This window comes from Salvelinus namaycush, chromosome 35 (genome assembly GCF_016432855.1).
Source record: "Salvelinus namaycush isolate Seneca chromosome 35, SaNama_1.0, whole genome shotgun sequence".
NCBI lineage: Eukaryota > Metazoa > Chordata > Actinopteri > Salmoniformes > Salmonidae > Salvelinus > Salvelinus namaycush.
The window spans coordinates 23326191-23347886 of NC_052341.1; the positions used below are offsets into that span (position 1 = coordinate 23326191).

At 45.8% G+C, this 21696-nt stretch overlaps 1 protein-coding gene across 1 annotated transcript; it reads left to right on the top strand.

Annotated features, from left to right (window-relative positions):
* The first annotated feature begins 345 nt into the window (after window positions 1-345).
* On the top strand, window positions 346-21493 carry LOC120029645 (integrin beta-4-like). Its single transcript, XM_038974931.1, has 38 exons — window positions 346-424; window positions 653-735; window positions 825-920; window positions 1265-1469; window positions 1572-1668; window positions 1882-2053; window positions 2337-2600; window positions 2845-2934; window positions 3072-3194; window positions 3861-4028; window positions 4119-4195; window positions 5211-5416; window positions 5753-5856; window positions 7396-7750; window positions 8128-8234; window positions 8338-8371; window positions 8507-8701; window positions 8936-9039; window positions 9162-9220; window positions 9346-9518; window positions 9630-9809; window positions 10020-10168; window positions 10274-10481; window positions 11206-11523; window positions 11633-11802; window positions 12131-12311; window positions 12542-12679; window positions 12820-13002; window positions 13190-13318; window positions 15336-15527; window positions 15825-15998; window positions 16536-16652; window positions 17024-17173; window positions 17780-17968; window positions 18332-18487; window positions 18718-18882; window positions 19076-19438; window positions 19541-21493. The coding sequence occupies exons 1-38, from the start codon at window positions 346-348 to the stop codon at window positions 19687-19689; spliced, it is 6102 nt and encodes a 2033-aa protein (XP_038830859.1). The 3' UTR covers window positions 19690-21493.
* Window positions 21494-21696: the final 203 nt, after the last annotated feature.

Below are 21696 nucleotides of genomic sequence, written 5' to 3' on the forward strand. Positions count from 1 at the left end.
TAACCAGATACTGAGGTCACTGGAGGAATATGCAATACAGGAGGCAGATAATGCAACACAGGAGGCAATACTGGAGGCTGAAAGTAAACTTTCTTTAAATGATGAGGCTCTTTGAGTCAACTTGATGATACTCTTACCTGACCTCTCCAAGTAGAAGTTGCTTTCGGCACATATCTAGGATCACCTTAACCTCTCCAAAGGAGTGAAAACGCAAAACTGACCTTCTATCAGTGTCAAGTAGCAACTTTAACCTACAGTACTCCTACCTCACCAGGTCAGTGTAGTCTAGCCCGTGGGGAAAGTTGAAAGGTCATAAGCTGTGTGTGTGTGTGTTGCAGGTGGGAGATGGGGAGATGGACATTAAATCTCTTGGTGGGGGTTGTACTTCTTGCTGTCATCACAGCCAGTTGCTACGCTGAAAAAGGTGAGAATTATTTTCATGAATCAAGGGATTGTTACTGTGTGTCTCGTATTACTACAGTATTGACTCTTTCTTTGACTATTTTAATATGTCGATAGACCCCGTCTTGTTTATGCAGTTGGGCAATAGGTTGAATCATCTTCACTGAAAATCAAATCATATTTTTCATTGGAATTCTACTGATGCTAAATGTTAACACAGATATTCCTGCTATGCTTCTCTGTCCAATAGTGAATCACTGTCTGGCTACGAGGGCTAGCACCTGTTCAGAATGTATTCAGTCAGGGAAGGGCTGTGCCTACTGTCCAGATGAGGTGAGAAGAAACTACTACTCAAGTTGCCCACAGACACCGCTTACCCGCCACAAATATTTAGTGTGACCCATGTTTGTGTTTGCGTACAGATCTTTGATGGACCCCGCTGCGACCTTCATGACAACATCGTAAACCGCGGCTGTAATAGCGCGGTGACAGCCAAAAGCAGTATGTCGATGGAGAGAGTAAGTATCATAATGACACTAATCCTTACTACATGGATGCATGAATTAACAGGTTTTCATTAGACTGTTGTGCTCACAAGCAAGGTGTGCTCACAAGCAAGGTGTGCTCACAAGCAAGGTGTGCTCACAAGCAAGGTGTGCTCACAAGCAAGGTGTGCTCACAAGCAAGGTGTGCTTACAAGCAAGGTGTGCTCACAAGCAAGGTGTGCTCACAAGCAAGGTGTGCTCACAAGCAAGGTGTGCTCACAAGCAAGGTGTGCTTTTTGCTGAGGTTGGAGACACTTCTCTTTGTCCCCCATGTTTTTTACATGATATGACACACCCCTCCCTCCCTCCCGCTATAGAACGAGCAGATCGACATGCTGTTGAAGCAGTCCCAGGTAGCTCCTCAGGAGATGTCTATGACTCTGCTGCCAGGGGAGGAGAGGGAGATAGAGATGGAGGTGTTTGAACCAGCTAAAGGACCTCTGGACCTCTACATTCTTATGGACTTCTCCAACTCCATGGAGGACGATCTGGACAACCTCAAGAGAATGGGTGCTGAGCTGGGTAAGTTCCAGGTGAACGATGAGTCTGATTGTTACACCATTGACCTCAGTGTTGTAGTACTGGAGTAGTCTGTGGTACTGATATGTTCTGTTCCCCATACAGCGGCGTTGGTAAGTAAGCTGTCTGATGATTACACCATCGGTTTCGGCAAGTTTGTGGACAAAGTGGTGGAACCCCAGACAGACATGAGACCATCCAAGTAAGAACTTGAAAACTATTTTGATCCTCTCTACACAGACACACATACAGATACAGATACACACATAGATCCAAAAGTAAACATTACTACGGTACGAAAATATCGGCATTTATACACTACTCATACTCATGGCCCTTCCTTCTATCTATTTTGCTCCCGACCCCCTCTCCCTCCCCTTTCCTCCTCTTCCTCTCCATCCCTCCCTCTCACCAGACTTGCCAAGCCTTGGCCCAACAGCGACCCTCCCTTCTCGTTCCGTCATGTGATCACTCTGACCTCTGACCTGCGGTCCTTCACCGAGAAGCTGCAGAAGGAGAGGATCTCAGGGAACCTGGACGCTCCAGAGGGGGGCTTTGACGCCATACTGCAGGCTGCAGTCTGCGGGGTAGGACTATAGAGTTAGATTTACTAAGACGGATATTACCATTCAATGTTTTGTGGTTAGGGGACACAGGCGACCATCTTTGCTGTACTGTCTGGGATGTTTAATTAGTTGAAGCTTGCTGTTTGATTGGTTAACTGTAGTGCACCGCTGCGTGACTCTTTAAGAGCCTCCTTACACGTGTATAGAACTCTCTCCTTACCCCTTTTCTTCTCCTTCTCCCCTTTTTTCCAACTGTATCTCTCGCCCTCTTTCTTTCTGTCTCTTTCCTCTTCCTCCCCTCCAGGAAAAGATCGGCTGGCGTAGCCATGCCACCCACCTCCTGGTCTTCTCCACCGAGTCGGCCTTCCACTATGAGGCGGACGGTGCCAACGTGCTGGCGGGCATCATGCCACGCAACGACGAGCAGTGCCACCTGGACCCCGAGGGGAAATACACAGAGGACACCAGGCAGGACTACCCCTCTGTGCCCACCCTGGTCCGCCTGCTCGGCAAACACAACATTATCCCCATCTTCGCCATCACAAACCACTCCTTTACCTATTATCAGGTAAGAACTAGAAGAGTTACTACTTACTATCCCTGACCCTAACCCTGAACCTTACTCTAACCCTACAAACACAGTATCATGCCTATTTTTACCATCACCAGTCAATCATACTTATTGTAATGGGGGTTTGGCCACTGAGTTTAGCCACTGTCTGTTCTGGGGGGCCTGAAATACCTGTTAACTCATCTTTAGCATTGTAGATAAAACATATCTTATTCATGTTTTGCGGGTTCTCCCTGTGTAGAAGCTTTATGAGTATTTCCCCATCGCTGAGTTGGGTCTGCTACAGGAAGATTCTGCTAACATCCTCAATATCCTGGAGAAAGCCTTTGAGGTAAGAATGGGCTTGTTTTACAGGTGTGGCAAATTGAACACACTCATTCCATTAGATTGTACTTTAAGCATCCCCTAAGGGATATTACGTAAGGCACTGCCAGATGTCCTAATAACGCTCTCTGTCTGTCCTCTCAGAATATCCGTTCTAAGATCAGTATCCGTGCTGAGGACAGGCCTAAAGCTATAGAAGCTCAGGTCCTATCGTACAGTGGCAGTGTTGCGCAGGCTGGAACCTTCAAAGTCAAGCCTGGACAAATAGTAAGAAACACTTAGATGTCGCATGCACGCACGCACGCACGCACACACACACACACACACACACACACACACACACACACACACACACACACACACACACACACACACACACACACACACACACACACACACACACACACACACACACACACATACACACACAGTCTTGTACAACTAACCTTGAGGGGATACACAAATCAGTCTCAATTCAGTCCCAATTCAGTCAGTCACTGGTCAGCCATATTGATACTCCCCAGAAGAAGTAGTCCTCCATAGGAATGAATGTAATTCTACAGTATTTCAATGAAATGTTTCAATACCAAAATGTATTTAAGTATTTTTGGCTGTAGTGGGGACAGCAACATTAAAACCTTCAACATATTATACTTTAAGGAATTTTTTTAAATTTATTTTTCCTTTTATTTTGGGGGGTTTAGCTCATATAATATCATTCAAAAGTGTATATTTAGGTGTCTTTCATAGAATAAATATGGAAAAAAAAAATGTAGACATTAATAAATGCATTACTTTAGCTTCCAAAATATTTTTACAATGGTGTGGGTGCCAAGATGGAGGCGCGGTGGCTTCAAAACAGCACCCCCTGTCAGTCATCTACTGTGTACATATCAATCATTCACACACACTAACCCATTCTGTGTTTTCCAGGGGAAGTTTAAGGTGCGTGTCAAGGCCAGTGAGATGGTTGGGGAGCAACATGTGTGTAGTCTGGAGCAGGGTGACAAGAAGGGGAAGATGAGAGTCAAACCGACCACCTTCAGCACAGCTCTAAACATCAACGCTGAAGTGCTTTGTAAAACCTGCGACTGTGAGAAGGTATGAAGACAGACACATATGAGCACAAAGACACACACACACACAGGTTTTGGTTTCTAACTGTCTTCTTTCTCTCTTCGCTTCCTAAAGACCGCCACTGAAAATGCAGTGCGGTGTACAGGCCACGGGGACCTGGTCTGTGGGAGGTGCCGGTGCTACGGTGGCTGGTGAGACAAACAGAACTGAATGTACTTTCTCTCTCATATGCTATATCCTCCTGAGATCTTATGTAATGTAGAACATCGAAGCTATAAAAACAAAGAGAGTCGCACACTCCGTATGTATAACCTCCCAGTAATTAGACATCTTTGGGGGGGGAATTTGTTAGATTTGTTAAATTATTGGGAGGTTATACATACCGGTAAGTGTGCGACTCTCTTTGTTTTTATAGCTTCGATTTTTTACAGAAGTATTTGAGGTGAAAGGAACATGTTACCAAGAAATTGTTAATCTTTTATTGTAAGTGGAAAAAGTGTCCTCTGTAGTGGTCATTTAGACTTAAATATGAATAAATGAACATTACAGTGAATGGGTTCAGTAGGTGAAAAACATAGTTGCAGCATCTGGGTGTCCACTACAGAGGACATTTCTTGATAAGATTTTATTTAGCTCTTATTTAATGTGGGAAAAAAGTACACAGTCCTGACAACTCACTTGATTATTCCTGAGGTATTCACTTACTGGAAACAATTTCAATATCAAACTCACAAAAATTGTAATTAGTAATTACACACACACTTCTTTTCAAATTTCCATAAAATGCGCTAACGTTGTCAAGGTCACACCCCCCACACCTGTGATATCATTGAAAAGCCCAGAATGCCCTCTCAATGGGTCAACATGACTTAATACAGTGGCTTGTGTGGCCTCAGAGATACGGACCGAGAACGAGAGAGGGCAAAAAAGGTGCTGGGTCTCAGGAAGATATAATAATAATTGATAGTGCTTTTCCAGTGCTCGAAGCGCTTTACATTATAAGGTGGGAAACTCACTCCTGCCACCGCTGATGTATAGCACCCTAGGGTGATGCACGGCAGAACGCTCACCACACAGCAGTTACAGTATGATGTTGGAGAGCTGAGGAGTGATATATGCCAATTAGGAATCAATTACACTTGGACAGAAGAAAGACAGAACATGATCATGAAAGGCCATCTTTCTCCCCGTGGTGTGTGTCCCCAGGCTGGGTCCGTTCTGTAACTGCTCAACCAGTGCGTCGCCGGTCGCAGGTAGTTCCTGTCTGGGTCCTGGCGTGGGGGAGCCGTGTTCTGGCCGAGGAGATTGCCTGTGTGGAACGTGTGTGTGTTACAACACCGACCAGTACGAGGGACCCCTCTGTCAGTTTGACAAGTCCCAGTGTCAACGATACGGAGGCTTCCTCTGCAACGGTGAGTGTGTGGCCATCATCATTGTCTCAAGATACCGAGCTTGTGGCACCGCGTTGCGTTAGAATAACCCTCACTGTCATAAGACGTGCACATCTTTGTCATGCAGTTTGTGTTCCCTTAACTCCATAAAATCTGAATCTTTGTGAGAGTGTGTGAGAGTGTGAAGCACTTGAAGTAGATTCTAACCATTTCTGTGTGTGTGTGTGTGTGTGTGTGTGTGTGTGTGTGTGTGTGTGTGTGTGTGTGTGTGTGTGTGTGTGCGTGTGTGTGTGTGTGTGTGTGTGTGTGTGTGTGTGTGTGTGTGTGTGTGTGTGTGTGTGTGTGTGTGTGTGTTAGACCGTGGTCGTTGCTTCATGGGTCAGTGTGCGTGTGCAGAGGGCTGGGAGGGACCGGCCTGTGAGTGTCCCATGAGCAACCAGACCTGTCTGGACACTAAAGGGGTGAGCGCTACATCATCTCTCTCTCTCTTTGTCTCTGTTTCTCTCTCTCTCTCTCTCTGTTTCTCTTTATTTTTCTCTCTCTCTTTCTCTCTCTCTCTCTGTCTCTTTTTCTCTCTCTTTGTCTCTGTCTCTCTCTATCTCTTTCTCTCTCTCTCTCTCTCTTTGTCGTTTTCTCTCTCTCTATCTCTTTCTCTCTCTCTCTCTGTTTCTCTTTATTTTTTTCTCTCTCTCTCTCTCGCTCTCTCTCTCTCTCTCTCTCTCTCTCTCTGTCTCTTTTTCTCTCTCTTTGTCTCTGTCTCCCTCTATCTCTTTCTCTCTCTCTCTCTTTGTCGTTTTCTCTCTCTTTCTCTCTTTGTCTCTGTTTCTCTCTCTCTCTCTCTCTTTGTCTCTGTTTCGCTCTCTTTCTCTCTCTCTCTCTCTCTCTGTCTCTGTCTTTGTTTCTCTCCTTCTTTGTATCTGTTGCTCTCTCTCTCTCTTTGTCTCTCTTTGTCTCTCTGTCTCTCTCTCTTTCTCTTTGTCTCTCTCTCTCAATTCAATTCAAAGGGGCTTTATTGGCATGGGAAACACATGTTTACATTGCCAAAGCAAGTGAAAAACAATAAACAAAAGTGAGAAGACACAAAACAACATGAACAAAAAACTATTAGAAATGAACAGTAAACATTGCACTCAACAAAGTTTCAAAAAGATGAAGACATATCAAGTGTTATATTATCCAGCTATGTACAGTGTTTTAGCAAGGTGCAAATAATTGTGGAACGAATAGTGGGGAAAGATAAATAAACATAAAAATATTGGTGGTATTTACAAATATTTCCTCATGGCAACGGGCCACAAAACTTGCTGTTGTGATTGCATATTGTGGTGTTTCGCCACAATATAACAGATATGGGAGTTTAGCAATGTTGGATTTGTTTTCAAATTCTTTGTGGGTGTATGATTTGTGGGAAATATTTGTCTCTAATGTAGTCATACATTTGTCAGGAGGTTAGGGAGAAGTTCAGCTCAGGTCTGCCTATGGCGGCCTCTCTCAATAGCAAGGCTATGCTCACTGAGTCTGTACATAGTCAAGTCAGTCACAGTGGTCAGGTATTCTGCCACTGTGTACTCTCTGTTTAGGGCCAGATTCCAATTTGTTCCGTTTTTTGGTTGATTCTTTCCAGTGTGTCAAATAGTTATCTTTTTGTGTTGCTGGCCTGGGGCTCTGTGGGGTCTGTTTGTGAACAGAGCCATAGAACCAACTGGGACTCTTCTCTAGGTTAATTTCTCTGTAGGTGAGGGTTTTGAGGTGGAATGTGTGGGCATCGCTTCATTTTAGGTGGTTGTAGAATTTAACAGCTCTTTTCTAGAGGGGATAGTCCTATTTCTGCTCTGTATGCATTGTTTGGGGTTTTGTGTTGTACACAAAATATATTTGAGCTAAATTATGCATGCAGAGTCTCAGTTGGGTGTTTGTCCCATTTTGTGAACCCTCCCTCCCTCCCTGCAGATTGCTACAATATTATTCATGAATGATCTAACCCCCCCCCCCTCTCTCAGGGTGTCTGTAACGGGCGTGGTGTGTGTAAGTGCGGTCGTTGTGAGTGCCAGGACTCTGGCCTGGCCATGACCCCCACCTGCGAGGCTAACTTCCAGGCCCAGCTGGGGATGTGTGAGGACAAGAGGAGCTGTGTCCAGTGTCAGGCCTGGAAGACCGGCGAGAAGAAGGACAGCGACAAGTGCGACCAGTGCCAGTTCAAAGTGGTCATGGTGGACGAGCTCAAGGAAAATAAAGAGGTGATTGAGGCGTGTAGTTTCCGTGACGAGGATGACGACTGTACGTACCACTACACCGTGGACTACCCTGAGGACCAGACAGACAAGGAACTGGAAGTCCAGGTGCTCAAAAAGAAAGGTGAGGCATGACCAACGTTCATATATGGGTGACAGGTAGCCTAGCGGTTAGAGTGTTGGCCCAGTAACCGAAAGGTCAACGCGGTTAAACATTTTTTTTGATGTGCCCAGGGTCGCTGTTGATAATGGCAGAAAATTGCTACCCCACACTCTGAGGGTGTCTCAGGGAAAGTGGGATATGCAACAAAAAAAACATTTCCAATTCACACAAGGACAGATATAGGCACCCACCTAATTATTATAATCTTTATACCTTTGTTTATATGATGCTAATACAACTACGGGGGTTCTCTGGTTTGTTCTGGAAGTGCTCAGCATCTTTGTGCACTCTGGTTGTGATGCTGATGTTATTGTTGATGTTGTCGTCTGTCCCCTTAGACTGTCCCCCTGCTGGCTTCCTGTGGCTGATCCCTCTCATCATGTTCCTCATGCTACTGCTGGGTCTACTGCTGCTCTGCTGCTGGAAGTACTGCGCCTGCTGCAAGGTACTGTCCAGTCACAACCATAACACAACCAGCCATGGCCTTGCCATACTCTGAAGGAAATAATCCCTCTTTGCCTCCCTCCCTCATTCTGTTTCTCTCGCAGGCATGTCTTGCTCTACTGCCATGCTGTGGAAGAGGTGAGTTACTCAAGCCATATCACTTTTATGAACCTTTTAAAATCCTTCTGTGCGTATATTACTAGTTCTGTACCTTGTTTCCAGGCAGTATTATAACGTGTGATTGAACATGTGTTTTCCTATGTGTGTCTGTAGGCCGTATGGTTGGCTTTAAGGAGGACCAGTACATGCTCCGCCAATCCCTGCTCACCTCTGACCACCTGGACACGCCCCTAGTGAGGACCGGCCCGCCCAAGAGCACCGACGTGGTTCGCTGGAAGATCACCGACAATGTGCACCGATCGCCCAATCACCCGCTGGCGCAGGTCCAGCCAAACCCCAAAGAGACCAGTGAGTGTGAAGTGTTCCGAATTCCGTCTCTCCCATTGGTTGGAGTTATCACTAGAACTTCCTGGTTTACATGATCATGATTCTGAGTGATGAAACATAACCCTAATCCACCTCTCTTCTCCTCTTCAACTCTTCCTAATTTGCCTCTCCTCCTCTTCCTCCTCCTCCTCTTCCTCTCCTCCTACTCTCTTTCTTTCTCCTCCCCTCTTTCCTCCTCTCGTCCTCCATCTATAGTCCAGTTCCCTCTGTCCCTGCGTCTGAACAGGTTGTTCACAGAAAGTCTGTCCCACCCCGACGCCAGAGACACGGAGATGCTACGCAGGGAGGTTGATGACAACGTGAGTGTGTTTGTGTGTTTGTGTGAGTGTGAGCAAGCTGGGTGTATATATACAGTATTGTATGACATCCCTTGTGACAGTGGATTGCGTGTGTATACTTTATGTGTGTTTTCTCTGTTTAGCTCAATGAAGTGTACAAGCATGTTCCTGGAGCCCAGAAGGTTCAGAAGACCAAATTTAGGTGAGACACTTATTTCAGGATGACTTTCAATCCCTCTTGAATTTATTACAATGTAAGTCATTTTTGTGCATGTTGTCTAAATCGTATTTTCTCAAATCATTACTGATATTCTGGTTGTGTTTCAGATTACAGAGAAATGCTGGTAAAAGAAAAGACCACACAATTGTAGACACAGTCGTGTCCGCTCCTCGCTCCAGCTACCCCGACATCGTCAAATTGACTGAGAAAAACGTCCAGTCTGGAAACTTCCAAGATCTCAAAGTGGTGCCGGGCTACTACACAGTGGCCACAGACAAAGGTGTGTGTTTGTGTTTGTGTGTATGTCTTTGTGTCTGTGTGTTGGGAGTTTATTAACTGTCTCTCCATCTCGCTCTCTCTCGCTCTATCTCTCTCTCTCTTCTCTCTGCAGAGGCGGCTGGTGCCGTGGAGTTCCAGGAGGGGGTGGAGACAGTAGATGTGCGCGTGCCGCTCTTCATCAAGGAAGATGACGATGATAAGAAGAAGCTGCAGGTGGAGGCGGTGGACGTTCCTCTGGGCATCGCTGAGATAGGGAAACGCTTCGTCAACATCACCATCATCAAAGAACACGGTGAGAGCCAATCAGAGGAGCCTTATCTAACCCCTGACCTCCATACTCTCTTACACACACATGATTCTTCAAAACCATATAGCATTACAAAACACTTTCTTACTATTTATTTCCAGTGAATATGTGTAAATTTCTCTTTTCTTTTGTGTACTTCCCTTCTCCTGACCTTATTTAGCTCATAATTGTGTGTGTCTTTCCTCTCCTCTCTAGCCAAGAGTATTATGACGTTCCTCCAGCCTTCCTACACCTACAGCCGACAGGACGGAGTGGCTAACATCCCCATTAGCAGAGAGATCATAGAGGACGGACACACACAAGTCACCTACCGCACCCGAGACCTCACCGCCAAGGACAAGAAGGTAACACACGCGCGCGCACACACTAAAATACAGCAATATCACACCTTTCATTAGTCTGTGACTGTTTCTTTTTCCAATCCTAACTACTCCTCCGTCTCTCGCCAGGACTATGTGACAGTGGATGGGGAACTGTCCTACGGGCCAGGGGAGACCCAGCAGACTGTCCCTGTGCGTCTATTGGAGCTGGGAGAGGGAGACGGTCTGCTGAAGGACACACAGGTCAAACAATTTGTCATGGACCTCAGTAACCCAAGACAGGGAGCCAAGCTGGGACGCTACCCTAGAACCACTGTCACCATCACTGACCAACCAGGTGAGGTTATATACTACTGTCACTATCACTGACCAACCAGGTGAGGTTATATACTACTGTCACTATCACTGACCAACCAGGTGAGGTTATATACTACTGTCACTATCACTGACCAACCAGGTGAGGTTATATACTACTGTCACTATCACTGACCAACCAGGTGAGGTTATATACTACTGTCACTATCACTGACCAACCAGGTGAGGTTATATACTACTGTCACTATCACTGACCAACCAGGTGAGGTTATATACTACTGTCACTATCACTGACCAACCAGGTGAGGTTATATACTACTGTCACTATCACTGACCAACCAGTTAAGAGGTTATATACTACTGTCACTATCACTGACCAACCAGGTGAGAGGTTATGTACTACTGTCACTATCACTGACCAACCAGGTGAGAGGTTATATACTACTGTCACTATCACTGACCAACCAGGTGAGAGGACAGGGTCCAGGGTGTATCACATAGCATGAAAAAAGAAAGAAAGATACCTGAATATTATTTTGATCATTTCATAGTTGTAATATAACAGTGTTTCTTTGGATCTTCGTCAGTTCACAGGATAGCGTCGCACAACAGGTCCCGGACATTATTATCTTGGGTGTTGAGAGCATAGTTGATGTAACAGCCGCATTTGTGGTTAGAAAGCCAGCCATAACTTCCTCCTCTGTAAGATGGCCATAACACACTTCCTCTCCCGTTGCTTCCCTCAGAGCCCAGTGTGATGATGTTTATGAAGAGCACCCAGAACTTCTCCACCGCCGACCCGACCTACTCCATCCCCGTGGTCCGCACACGCAACCAGGAGGGGCCTGCCACCGTCCACTGGAAGACCCGCAATGCCAAGCGCTTCGAGCTGTCCGGTCCCCTCAAGTTTGCTCCCGGGGAGACTGAGAAGAACATCGTGATCGACCCGCGCCCTCACCCTGGACCGGTCAAACCAGAGTCCTTCCAGCTGGAGTTGTTTGACCCCAGTACGAACAGCGCGGTCGGGGAGAGGAAGACGACAATGGTCACGATTACTGATGGAGGTAATACACACAGAAACAGACACTGAAACACACACACATACAGTAGGGGGTATCTATAAGGAATCTGATGCATGAGATGTGCATCACTAGATTAAGTTTATTCCCTCAGCATTACCAGAGATTGCCCAGAAGCAGCAGCAGGGTAAGGACTTCATCAACCGGACAGCCATGTCTCCTGGGGGTCGTCTCTTCTCTCCCACCAACGTGAAGGCTAAAGCCACTGGCCCACGAAACATCCGTCTCAACTGGGACCCCTTAGGAAGCCCCCTGGGCTACAAGGTAAGGAACCCCCCCTCAAGATCTAACCCCTTGGACTGCAAGGTGCTGAGAGGAACTGTCATACAGGACTTAACTTACCTTGACTTAAACCCTTTTACCCCGTGAGGAGCATAGTTCATCAACAGAGGAACTCATTAGATTCGCCCCCATGACACACCTGCCAATTTTTGCTGTTGGAAATTATGAGATTATTTTCCAAAAATCTTTGGAGTGTAATTTTGGAGTATACAAATAAACGTTGGAATGTATTCCATTTAAGATTGTTCATTCCAACCAGTGTTTCACCTGTGTTTTCTGTATCTTCTGTTTCCCTCTCCGTGGTCACCAGGTGAAGTATTGGATCTATGGGGACCCTGAGACTGATGCCCAGGTGATAGATGTGAAGACCAACCACGCTGAGCTGACCAACCTGTACCCCTTCTGTGACTACGAGATGAAGGTGTGTGGCTACAACGCCCTGGGAAACGGAAACTACAGCGACATGGTGCCCTGTCAGACCCTGGAGGACGGTGAGTGAGCACACTTCCTGTTCCTGTCAAATATGGACTACATTTATTGTCTTTCACAAATAACACTTCTAGGATTGTGGACAGTTTTTTTTCTTCTTGTTGAATATTGTTGGGTCGACACAGGATGTAAGCTCAACGATTGTGTCGATGGTTTTCCCCCTTTCCTACCTTGTGATAAATGTTTCCACCTTTCTTTCCTCCCCTCATCCCTCTCTCCTCTCCTCCTCCAGTCCCCAGTGAGCCCGGTCGTCTTGCGTTCAACGTCATCAGTCCAACTGTCACTCAGGTCAGCTGGGCGGAGCCTGCCGAGACCAACGGTGTCATCACCAACTACGAGGTCCTCTACACACCCATCAATGACAACACAAGTGAGTGACCAATCAAATCGAAGAATCACCGAATGCCTCTTAATGCCTGTGCTTCTAAGACATTCTAACGCGTACATATTAGAACTCAATCATTTAATGGGATCTCTGTGTTCTCCTCTCCCTCGTCCTTCCCCCTGTAGAGCCGATGGGTGTAGCTAAGAAGGTGAAGATAGACAACCCTAAGAAGAGGATGTTGCTAATTGAGAACCTGCAGTCGGCCCAGACCTACTGCTATAAGGTCCGGGCTAAGAACAGCATTGGCTGGGGTCCATTCAGAGAGGCAACCATCAACCTGGCCTCACAGCCCGTCAGACCCATGTCCAGTGAGTTCCTCTAAGGGCACTGCGTTGCTGTTTTGTGGAAAATAAATCCTCAAATGAACCAATGAAAACCAACTGTCGCTGCAGCCCGGAATTGTTCTGTCTCCTACTATAGGATACTATATTGAATGTGATACTTTTAGCATGACCATTAGCTTCATGTTTGAGTCTCCTCCCTCTCTCCCTGCAGTCCCTATCATCCCAGACATCCCAATAGTGGACGCGGAGGCGGGGGATGAGTACGACGGCTACCTGATGTACAGCAGTGAGGTCATGAGGTCGCCAACAGGCTCCAAGAGACCCAGCGTCTCAGACGAAGGTGGGTACCCGCCGACTACGCCACCTTAGCTGGCTCTTGGAGCCTGTCTCTCTGAAGCCTACCTTCGGTGGCGTACTGTGTGTTGTGGTTTCGTAGTGTGTTTTCAGTGGATCCCATGAAGAATAGCTGTTGCTAAGTAACAGCTAATGGGGAAGAAGCTCACTGTTTTAGATGTATACATATTGGGTAGTAGCCCCCTCATTAAGCCAGTGAGCTTCACTGCTCTGTGAAACCAAGTGAATGCAGACTGGACAGGACAGGACTGTTATAAATGGGTTCCATGCAAAGAAAGATATGTCTATCCATCTTCTGTAGTCCAGTCCTCTGCTCACTGAAGGAGAGAGAGAAAGAAAATAAATAAAAACAGAAAAGGTCTTACAGTGTCATGGTCAAGGGGCTTACAAATATGAGGGCCTCCTCCACCCTTCTCTCTCTCTTTTTGCACTCTTTCGTCTTTCTCTTTCTGCCTCTTTCTTCTTTCTTTATCTTTATTTGTTTCGTTCCTCCCCCCTCTCTCTCTTTCTCTCTCTGAGGTGTCTTTTAAGAAACTGACATTTATTTTACATCTCATGAGATCATCAGAATATTTTCATCTTCATGGCTTTGGGTTCTATCATGCCAGTCTTCATACCAGTCTTTATTTTCTTCTTTATGGCTTTTTCGTGCCAGTCAAACCTTTCCTACCATTGATCCAAACTGCAAAGAAATCTGTGATTGCTGAAAGCCTCCAGACATCTGTAGTTGTAGATATCACCGAAGCTACATACATGCTGCCTCCTCCTCTTCCTCCTCCCTCCTTCACTCCTTCCATCGCTCGCCCTTTCACCAATCACCACGCTTCACAAAAACAACAACTGCCATGCAAACTATCAATCCAGACCATCACCCACCCACCCACCCTGCTTGCTTCTCCCCTCCATAACAAGGCTTTATCAAGTTGGTGGGTTCCAAGCTGGACCTGCGTTCGGTGTCCTGGAAGAGGCATGTGGATGTGATCCCCTACCACCTCAGCACAGACACAGACACCAGCACTGACGAGACTCCCCGGCCCAGTCGAGCACAGACCCCATCCCTGAAAGGTGAAGACCACCTATCTGGAGTGCTAGACAGCCAGACAAGACAGACAGATAGACAGAAAGATAGCCAGACAAGACAGACAGATAGACAGAAAGATAGCCAGACAAGACAGACAGATAGACAGAAAGATAGCCAGACAAGACAGACAGATAGACAGAAAGATAGCCAGACAAGACAGACAGATAGACAGAAAGATAGCCAGACAAGACAGACAGAAAGATAGCATGCCAGCTACTGCGCATGGCAGCCACCAACCTCCAATGCAGCTGCAGTGCCCCCTTATCATCTCCTCTCTGGCTACACAAAATATGCACGATCGGGGATCCTTTAAGATGAGCCTGAGTCTTCAGATCGCTAATCATCAGCATGCGCCCTTCCTCACATCTGCCATCTGCCCTGAAACTGCAACCTGGTTCTACTCTTATTCCTACCCCTGCTGCACCTCGCGACCTTCCACCCCAAAGAGGGTTCCAGGCATCAACTGCCCCACCTCCAGTTGATGATCGTGGACAGGCTTTTCCAGGTGCCTGTTTGTCTCCTCTGTCTGTCTGCTTTACACCTCTCTGTGGAGAGAGACTCTGGAAAGGAGGCAGCTTGTAAAGCTTGTATAAAGGCTTCTCATGGGTGTGAAGGTGGTGATAGCAAAAATATGTCCCTGTGTGCAGTCTGAGGTTGTAAGGTGGCCATTTCTCTTGCAGTTCGTTGTGATTTGTTGCTATCGATGCGCTTGAATCAATTGTTTTGGTTCCAACATGTTTGGTTTGGGTTATGTTGGGTTCCAGAATGTTTGGTTTGGGTTATGTTGGGTTCCAGAATGTTTGATTTGGGTTATGTTGGGTTCCAGAATGTTTGGTTTGGGTTATGTTGGGTTCCAGAATGTTATTGATGTCCTTTATGTTCTCCTCTCACTTCTCCGGCTCTCCTCATCTTTGTCTGTCAGACCAAATGAACGGCAGGTGGGAACAAAACTTCCTGTTCCCCGGGGGAAATAATTCCATGTCGCGCAGTGCCAATATGTCGTCTTCCAGCTACAGCCAGCTGTCTCCCATGTCCACCCTCAGCTCCAACCACAGAGGAGGGGCTGGGGGTTCCATGACTACGGAGTCCTCCACGACATACCACTCTGGACAAGGTACGGATGGATGCAGATTCCTTCTTAAAATGTGTCAGCTTTTGAATCTTTCAGTTGACTTACAATGGTATGATAGTGACAAGAAATTCCAGCTGGCTTGTCTTCACCAGCACAGTAGCTACACTTTACAGAGTTCAGCAAACTTGGGAGATTTAGAGTTTCAGTGGGCAACGTGTTGACACCGAAAGTTGGAAAGGCATTGCACTCAGAATGCATGCTAGAATTCTATAGTTCTGTATCCACGTCTCTGGTGGTCATCATTATTCTACTCCTGTCTTTTCTTCTCCTCTCCTACAGGAGGGAACTCGCTCTCCCGCACACAGATTATCGGGGGCGGGATGCGCACAGAGAATGTTGTCATGAGGAAGCGGTCAGAGAACAGAGGTTACTATGAGTATGATGACAACATCCGAGATTCCATCGTCATAGGAGACCTGTCCAGTGGATTGTCGGGATACACAGACGGCAAAAGTAAGATTAGTTGAAGTTGAGGCATATTTGAAGCATATTTTGAGATCAAGAGCCGATCATTTACGATCCACACTGACACAGGTCCCAGGTCACAGGCATATTTCACCGAGCCACTGAGATGAGGTCTTTGACTATGAGGCTTTTGCTGAGGAAAATGCCACTGCATAGTATTTAGATATTTCTGTCCTCTGCTATTGAAAGCTGGGAGAAGCTTATCTGTTTGCCTGTAGCAGTCGGGGCTATAAATGTCAGATATACACATCATCTGCAACAGGTTTACTGAGGAGATGCATGAGGCGGATGGATGGCTTGGATGTCAGTTATCGATTATTGGGGCTGGTGGCTGTACAGGGCTATGCAGGAGCTATGGTGACTGTCGCTCTCCTCTTCTCTCTTCTGTCGTTCGATCCTCTCCCCTCCCTTGCCTCTTTCTCTCCCCTCCCTGTGCTCCTTCTCCCACTCCTTCACTTCTCTCCCTCTCCTGTCCTCCTTCTCTTGTCCATTTGCTCCCTTTTTGCTCGCTCCCTGCGTTCTCAGGTACGTATGGCTTCAGCCCCACTCAGTACAGCTACAGTATGTCTCAGGTCTTGCGGGGCAGGACCCAGTCTGAGGATGTCAACGATGCGCTACTGAATCTGGACAGGGTGCTCCAGGGTGAGTCCGTCTGCCGGCAGCACACACACAGAGCTGTCCTCTCTCACACCACTGGGACTATAGCAGGGCTTAAAGCTACACTGTGGGTTCATAGTAGGACTTACCACGCCCATTGCTGGTTTGAGAGGAAGGCTTGGTGTCGCTAAAGCTGGTTTTTGCTGTGATATGTTTGGTTTCTTTCTCCCTCTCTCTCTTTAGTTCTCTCTCCATCGAGCTCACTCCCCGCTCACTAATCCTATCTTACCTAATAACTGTCAATGTAACTCCTGTAATTTAATTGACTCCACTTAACCCCTAACCCCTGACCTCTCTTTCTCCCCCCATCTCTCTCTGTCTGTCTCTATCTCACTGACCTCTCTTTCTCCCGTCAGACTCTCGTTTGGCCCCTGGGGTCCCTGACACCCCCACCAGGTTGGTGTTCTCTGCCCTGGGCCCCACGGCCCTGAAGGTCAGCTGGCAGGAGCCCCACTGTGACAGGGATGTGCTGGGGTACTGTGTCCTCTACCAGCTACTCAATGGAGGTATGGACCCATGATGATTTGTGTCACATTGTAAACACATGGTGTTTTGTTGATGTGTGGAAGAAGAATGTTGTTTTTCACTTGTGAACATAGTTCTCAGGTTTTTATTGACTAGGATTTGAAGAAATGTGTCTTTAACAGTTTCCTTAGCCCTGTCAACTTATTTAGATCTCAAAACCTTGTCCCAGCATACCTTCAGTACTTTCAGTGGGGACCCCATTTTTTCAGCCAGAATTTCTGGGGAACCCATTTTTTGCACAATAACTTCTCGTGACCCCACCCCAAATATAATGACAGCCTTAAAATTGGTAAATTCCGATTTTTACTTCAACAAATAACATTAAATTCATTACATTTTCATCTCTTATCAAAATGAAAATAAACCAGTAAATACATTTACTCATAAAAAAAATAATCTAAGTAACTTTCTCAAATTTTTTTGTATATTGTCCCATACAATAATCTGTGCTCTTAATTTTTCGTTCCAACCCCCCCCCCCCAAAAAAAAACAATTGGCAACCCCACTGCAGTACCCCCTTAGTGGGGTCACGACCCAGACTTTGAGTACCACTGCTCTACAGTAATCAAAGCCCCTTGTCTCTCCAGGTGATATGAAGCGTATAGATGTGTCCAGCCCAGCAGAGAACTCTGTGGTGGTGCAGGACCTGCTACCTAACCACTCCTACCTGTTCAAGGTGAAGGCTCAGAGTCTGGAGGGCTGGGGACCAGAGAGGGAGGGAGTCATCACCATAGAGTCAGCCGTCAACCCCAACAGCCCACTCAGTCCAATGCCAGGTAATCAGGAATACATCTCTGTTGATCCATTTTTATCCACACTCCATTGCTAGCTAATTCACACCTGACCTCTATCTCTCTTTCTGTTTTACTCTATATTTACTTTATCTCTCTCCAATTCCCTCTTTTTATCTTTAATCTCCTTTGTCCCCTTCTTTACATCTCCCTATTTTGTATCTTCCTCTCTCTCTCTCTCTCTCTCTCTCTCTCTTCCTCATTCTCTCTCTCTCACTCACTCTGTCTTTCCCCCCTCCAGTTTCTCCCTTCACTCTGAGCACCCCCAGTGCTCCAGCCCTCCTAATATTCACAGCTCTGTCCCTTACCTCTATCCTCTCTAACTCCCGTTCTCCCCCTCTCCCTCAGGTTCTCCCTTCACTCTCAGCACCCCCAGTGCTCCAGGCCCCCTGGTGTTCACAGCTCTGTCCCCCGAGGCACTGCAGCTGAGCTGGGACAAACCCCGCAAACCCAACGGAGATATTCTGGGCTACGTGGTCACCTGTGAACAGCTGCACGGAGGAGGTGAGACTGAGCGCTGACTCCAGCTTTTTGTCCACTGTCATTTGCTAGGATCTATACATGGGCATGCGATCATCAGAGACTTTGAATATCACTTATGTCAATTGCTCTTCTATTTTGCTCATAGACTTGTTATGGACAATGCTAGCATATGACCATTCACTTTCATAGTCATATTTGTATTTTACTTTCATTTCATATTCTAATCCCCACCTCCTCTCTCTCCCCTTCAGGTGACATGCGTTCCTTCCAGGTGAGCGGTAACAGCGCTGAGACCAGTCTGACGGTTCCGGACCTGAGTGAGAACATGCCATACAAGTTCAAAGTTCAGGCCAGGACGACCCAGGGCTTTGGGCCCGAGAGGGAGGGTATCATCACCATCGAGTCTCAGGATGGGGGTAAGAGTCCTACAACAGTCTTTTTTATCCAGGGTTTTTATCTAGTGTTTAAATTGAAATGAATAATGTGTCGGTACTCACTTTAAATTTACCATACTGGGTTTCATATTTAGAAGCCGATCATTTATACGTTTGTACATTTGGAATGATGTTGTATATAGAATTCTCTGTCTCTCTTTTTCCCCTTCTGTAGGTAGCACGTCTCAAATAGGTGGAATAGGAGGCACGTCTCAAATAGGTGGAATAGGAGGTATGTCCCAAATAGAAGGCCTAGGAGGTATGTCTCAACTCGGAGGCCTAGGAGGTATGTCCCAAATAGGAGGCCTAGGAGGTATGTCTCAAATAGGAGGCCTAGGAGGTATGTCTCAACTCGGAGGCCTAGGAGGTATGTCTCAAATAGGAGGCCTAGGAGGTATGTCTCAACTCGGAGGCCTAGGTGGTATGTCTCAGTACAGCAGTCAGTCCTTGACCAAGAGAGATGTGTTCCAACTGCCGACAGAGGTCAGCACCCACAGCAACGTCACACACACCATGATCAACGACCCCTACTTCTCAGGTATCAATTGAATCTCTTTATCTCTCTCTCTCCCTCACACACACACGCAGACACACACAGTGTCTCTCTCTCTCACACGCTAACTCCCTCTCCTACCCCTAGGAGACGGTATGATGATGACTTCCCAGCACACAGAGACCAGCGGCATGGTAACACGTCATGTGACTAAGGAGGTGGTCCAGAGGAGCATGCAGGTGGCCGGCTCCAGCAGCGTCACCAAGAAGGTCGAGAGGTCGTTCTATGAGGCCTGAGGTCAAAGGTCAACAACAAGATGGCGGTGTCCCTGGGTTCCAACACATCCTGCTCACCTCTCTGTCTGTTACAGTGGATCCTGTCCTGTCCTGACCTCTGTCTGACATGGGATTAATTTCATTCTTTTGTTTATAGTTTTTGTCTCTTGTTTCTATTTTGTTGAAAACATTTTACATTCAAAGAACTCTACCACCCCCACAGAGGTCTTGTTGGAAGTTTGTCATTTTTATACACAATACTCATGGCTCCCTCTATTGGTTCTGGCTGGTATTACGCCCAGAGGCTTTAGATTAGGCTGTTACGCTAGTCTGAGGTCGTATCACAATAGTTTAAAGTAGAGCCCGCACTGGTGTTAATATCTCTTGGCAGAGATTAGCTGAGAGATAATGGAGGGAGAGTGTGTACAAGTGTTTATCCTGGCTGGCTGCTAGATGTCTTGAAAGATGGCTGCAGTTTGTTAAATTGATTACACTTACATTTTTTTACATTTTAGTCATTTAGCAGATGCTCTTGTCCAGAGCGACTTACAGTTAGTACATTCATCTTAAGATAACTAGGTGGGACAACCACATATCACAGGTTGTCTCATCTTTGTAGCAACCGCCTGCCAGTACACTTAACTATGTTTGTTTGTAGGGGCTCATGGAGAATTGTATTGTTAGATTGTTGGTGATACTCACAGTCATTACTATTACAAACATGAAATATATTAGGCTGACGTGTTTTCTTTGTCAGAAGAGATTGAATTGAAACGTTGATGCCAAATACTGTATTGCGATGTATTGTTTGTGTAAAAATATGTTTCCTATGGTTTTGCATATTTCTTTTTTTTGTACATTTTCCATGCTGAACAAAGTTAAAGAGATTCTCTGGTACTTGTGTATACTTTTTAGCCAGTAGTTCTGAAGGTAGGCTCACAAGCCAAAAGTGGTCCCCGAAAATTCTGTACTATGTCACATATCTGCAGATATGTGCACCACGTCATTGCTCTCTCTCGCACGCTGCTGTGTGTGCTATCTTGCTATCTGTCACTCAGATGGCGAGGGGCTGAAGCTCATTGGCTGAAACTCGCCCCACATGGGGCAAAATGTAGAGAAGATGGAGCCGCACAGCTTCCAGAAATCAGTCTCTATCAAATTAGGAATTTCGTGGCTAATTGAGATAACAGTAATCCTGCTCATAGATTATGCATGTATGAATTACACATTGACACATCCAGCCCAAATTAGGAGCTTTAAAAAATACTTACTAGTCGCCAAAGTTGCGGAGCATGTCTTTAATTAATCCATAATGTAGATATAACATCATAAGGTGTAATGTAACAGTATTTCATACTTTAAATGTTTATCTCATTACTGTATAATTGTTTTAAAAAGAGTACTTCGGTCTACAAGCATGTTATGCCTAACTAATATATTCTAGCATAGATAGAAAACTTGGTCATGATATTTCAGAGGGATATGTTTTGTGACAAAAAGATTGTATTCTCTTTATAATGTATTTTTACACCTATGTTGTGCTTTGGTTCAATTCTAAATACTGTCCATTGGTAAACTGTCTGTTGTAACAAGTCCTTACACTTAGTGAGATATATGGCGAAAATAATTATACTGGTCGAATGTAGAAGTTGAATTTGATATATAAAAAAAAAAGTCATGATATTTCATAAATATACCAAAAATAAATGTTTATACTTTGTCATCAATTACTTCATGTAACGTCCATACAATAATCTGCTGTTTGTTTTTTATATCTGGCATGTCCATTTTATGGCATTTAATAAAGATTGAATATGAACCTCAATATTATAGTTGCATTTCTATCTATTCTCATAACCTTTGTAGACCACAAACCGACAAACAGATCTTTGAAAATGTGGTTAATTTATCGATGACTGAAAAAAAGCATTGTTCACACCATTATACACACACGGTCAATATCATACCGCAACTTCCCAAAAATACGCTGATACACATTATGAGACTACTGCGTGCTGTCTGTCTTTC

Excerpts from the sequence above, each read along its gene's own strand:
- LOC120029645 (XM_038974931.1), top strand. The coding sequence starts at position 346 with ATGGGGAGATGGACATTAAATCTCTTGGTGGGGGTTGTACTTCTTGCT. Across the intron at positions 9,519-9,629 it reads CACAGTGGCCACAGACAAAG|AGGCGGCTGGTGCCGTGGAG; the intron begins GTGTGTGTTTGT and ends TTCTCTCTGCAG. Across the intron at positions 15,528-15,824 it reads GACATACCACTCTGGACAAG|GAGGGAACTCGCTCTCCCGC; the intron begins GTACGGATGGAT and ends CCTCTCCTACAG.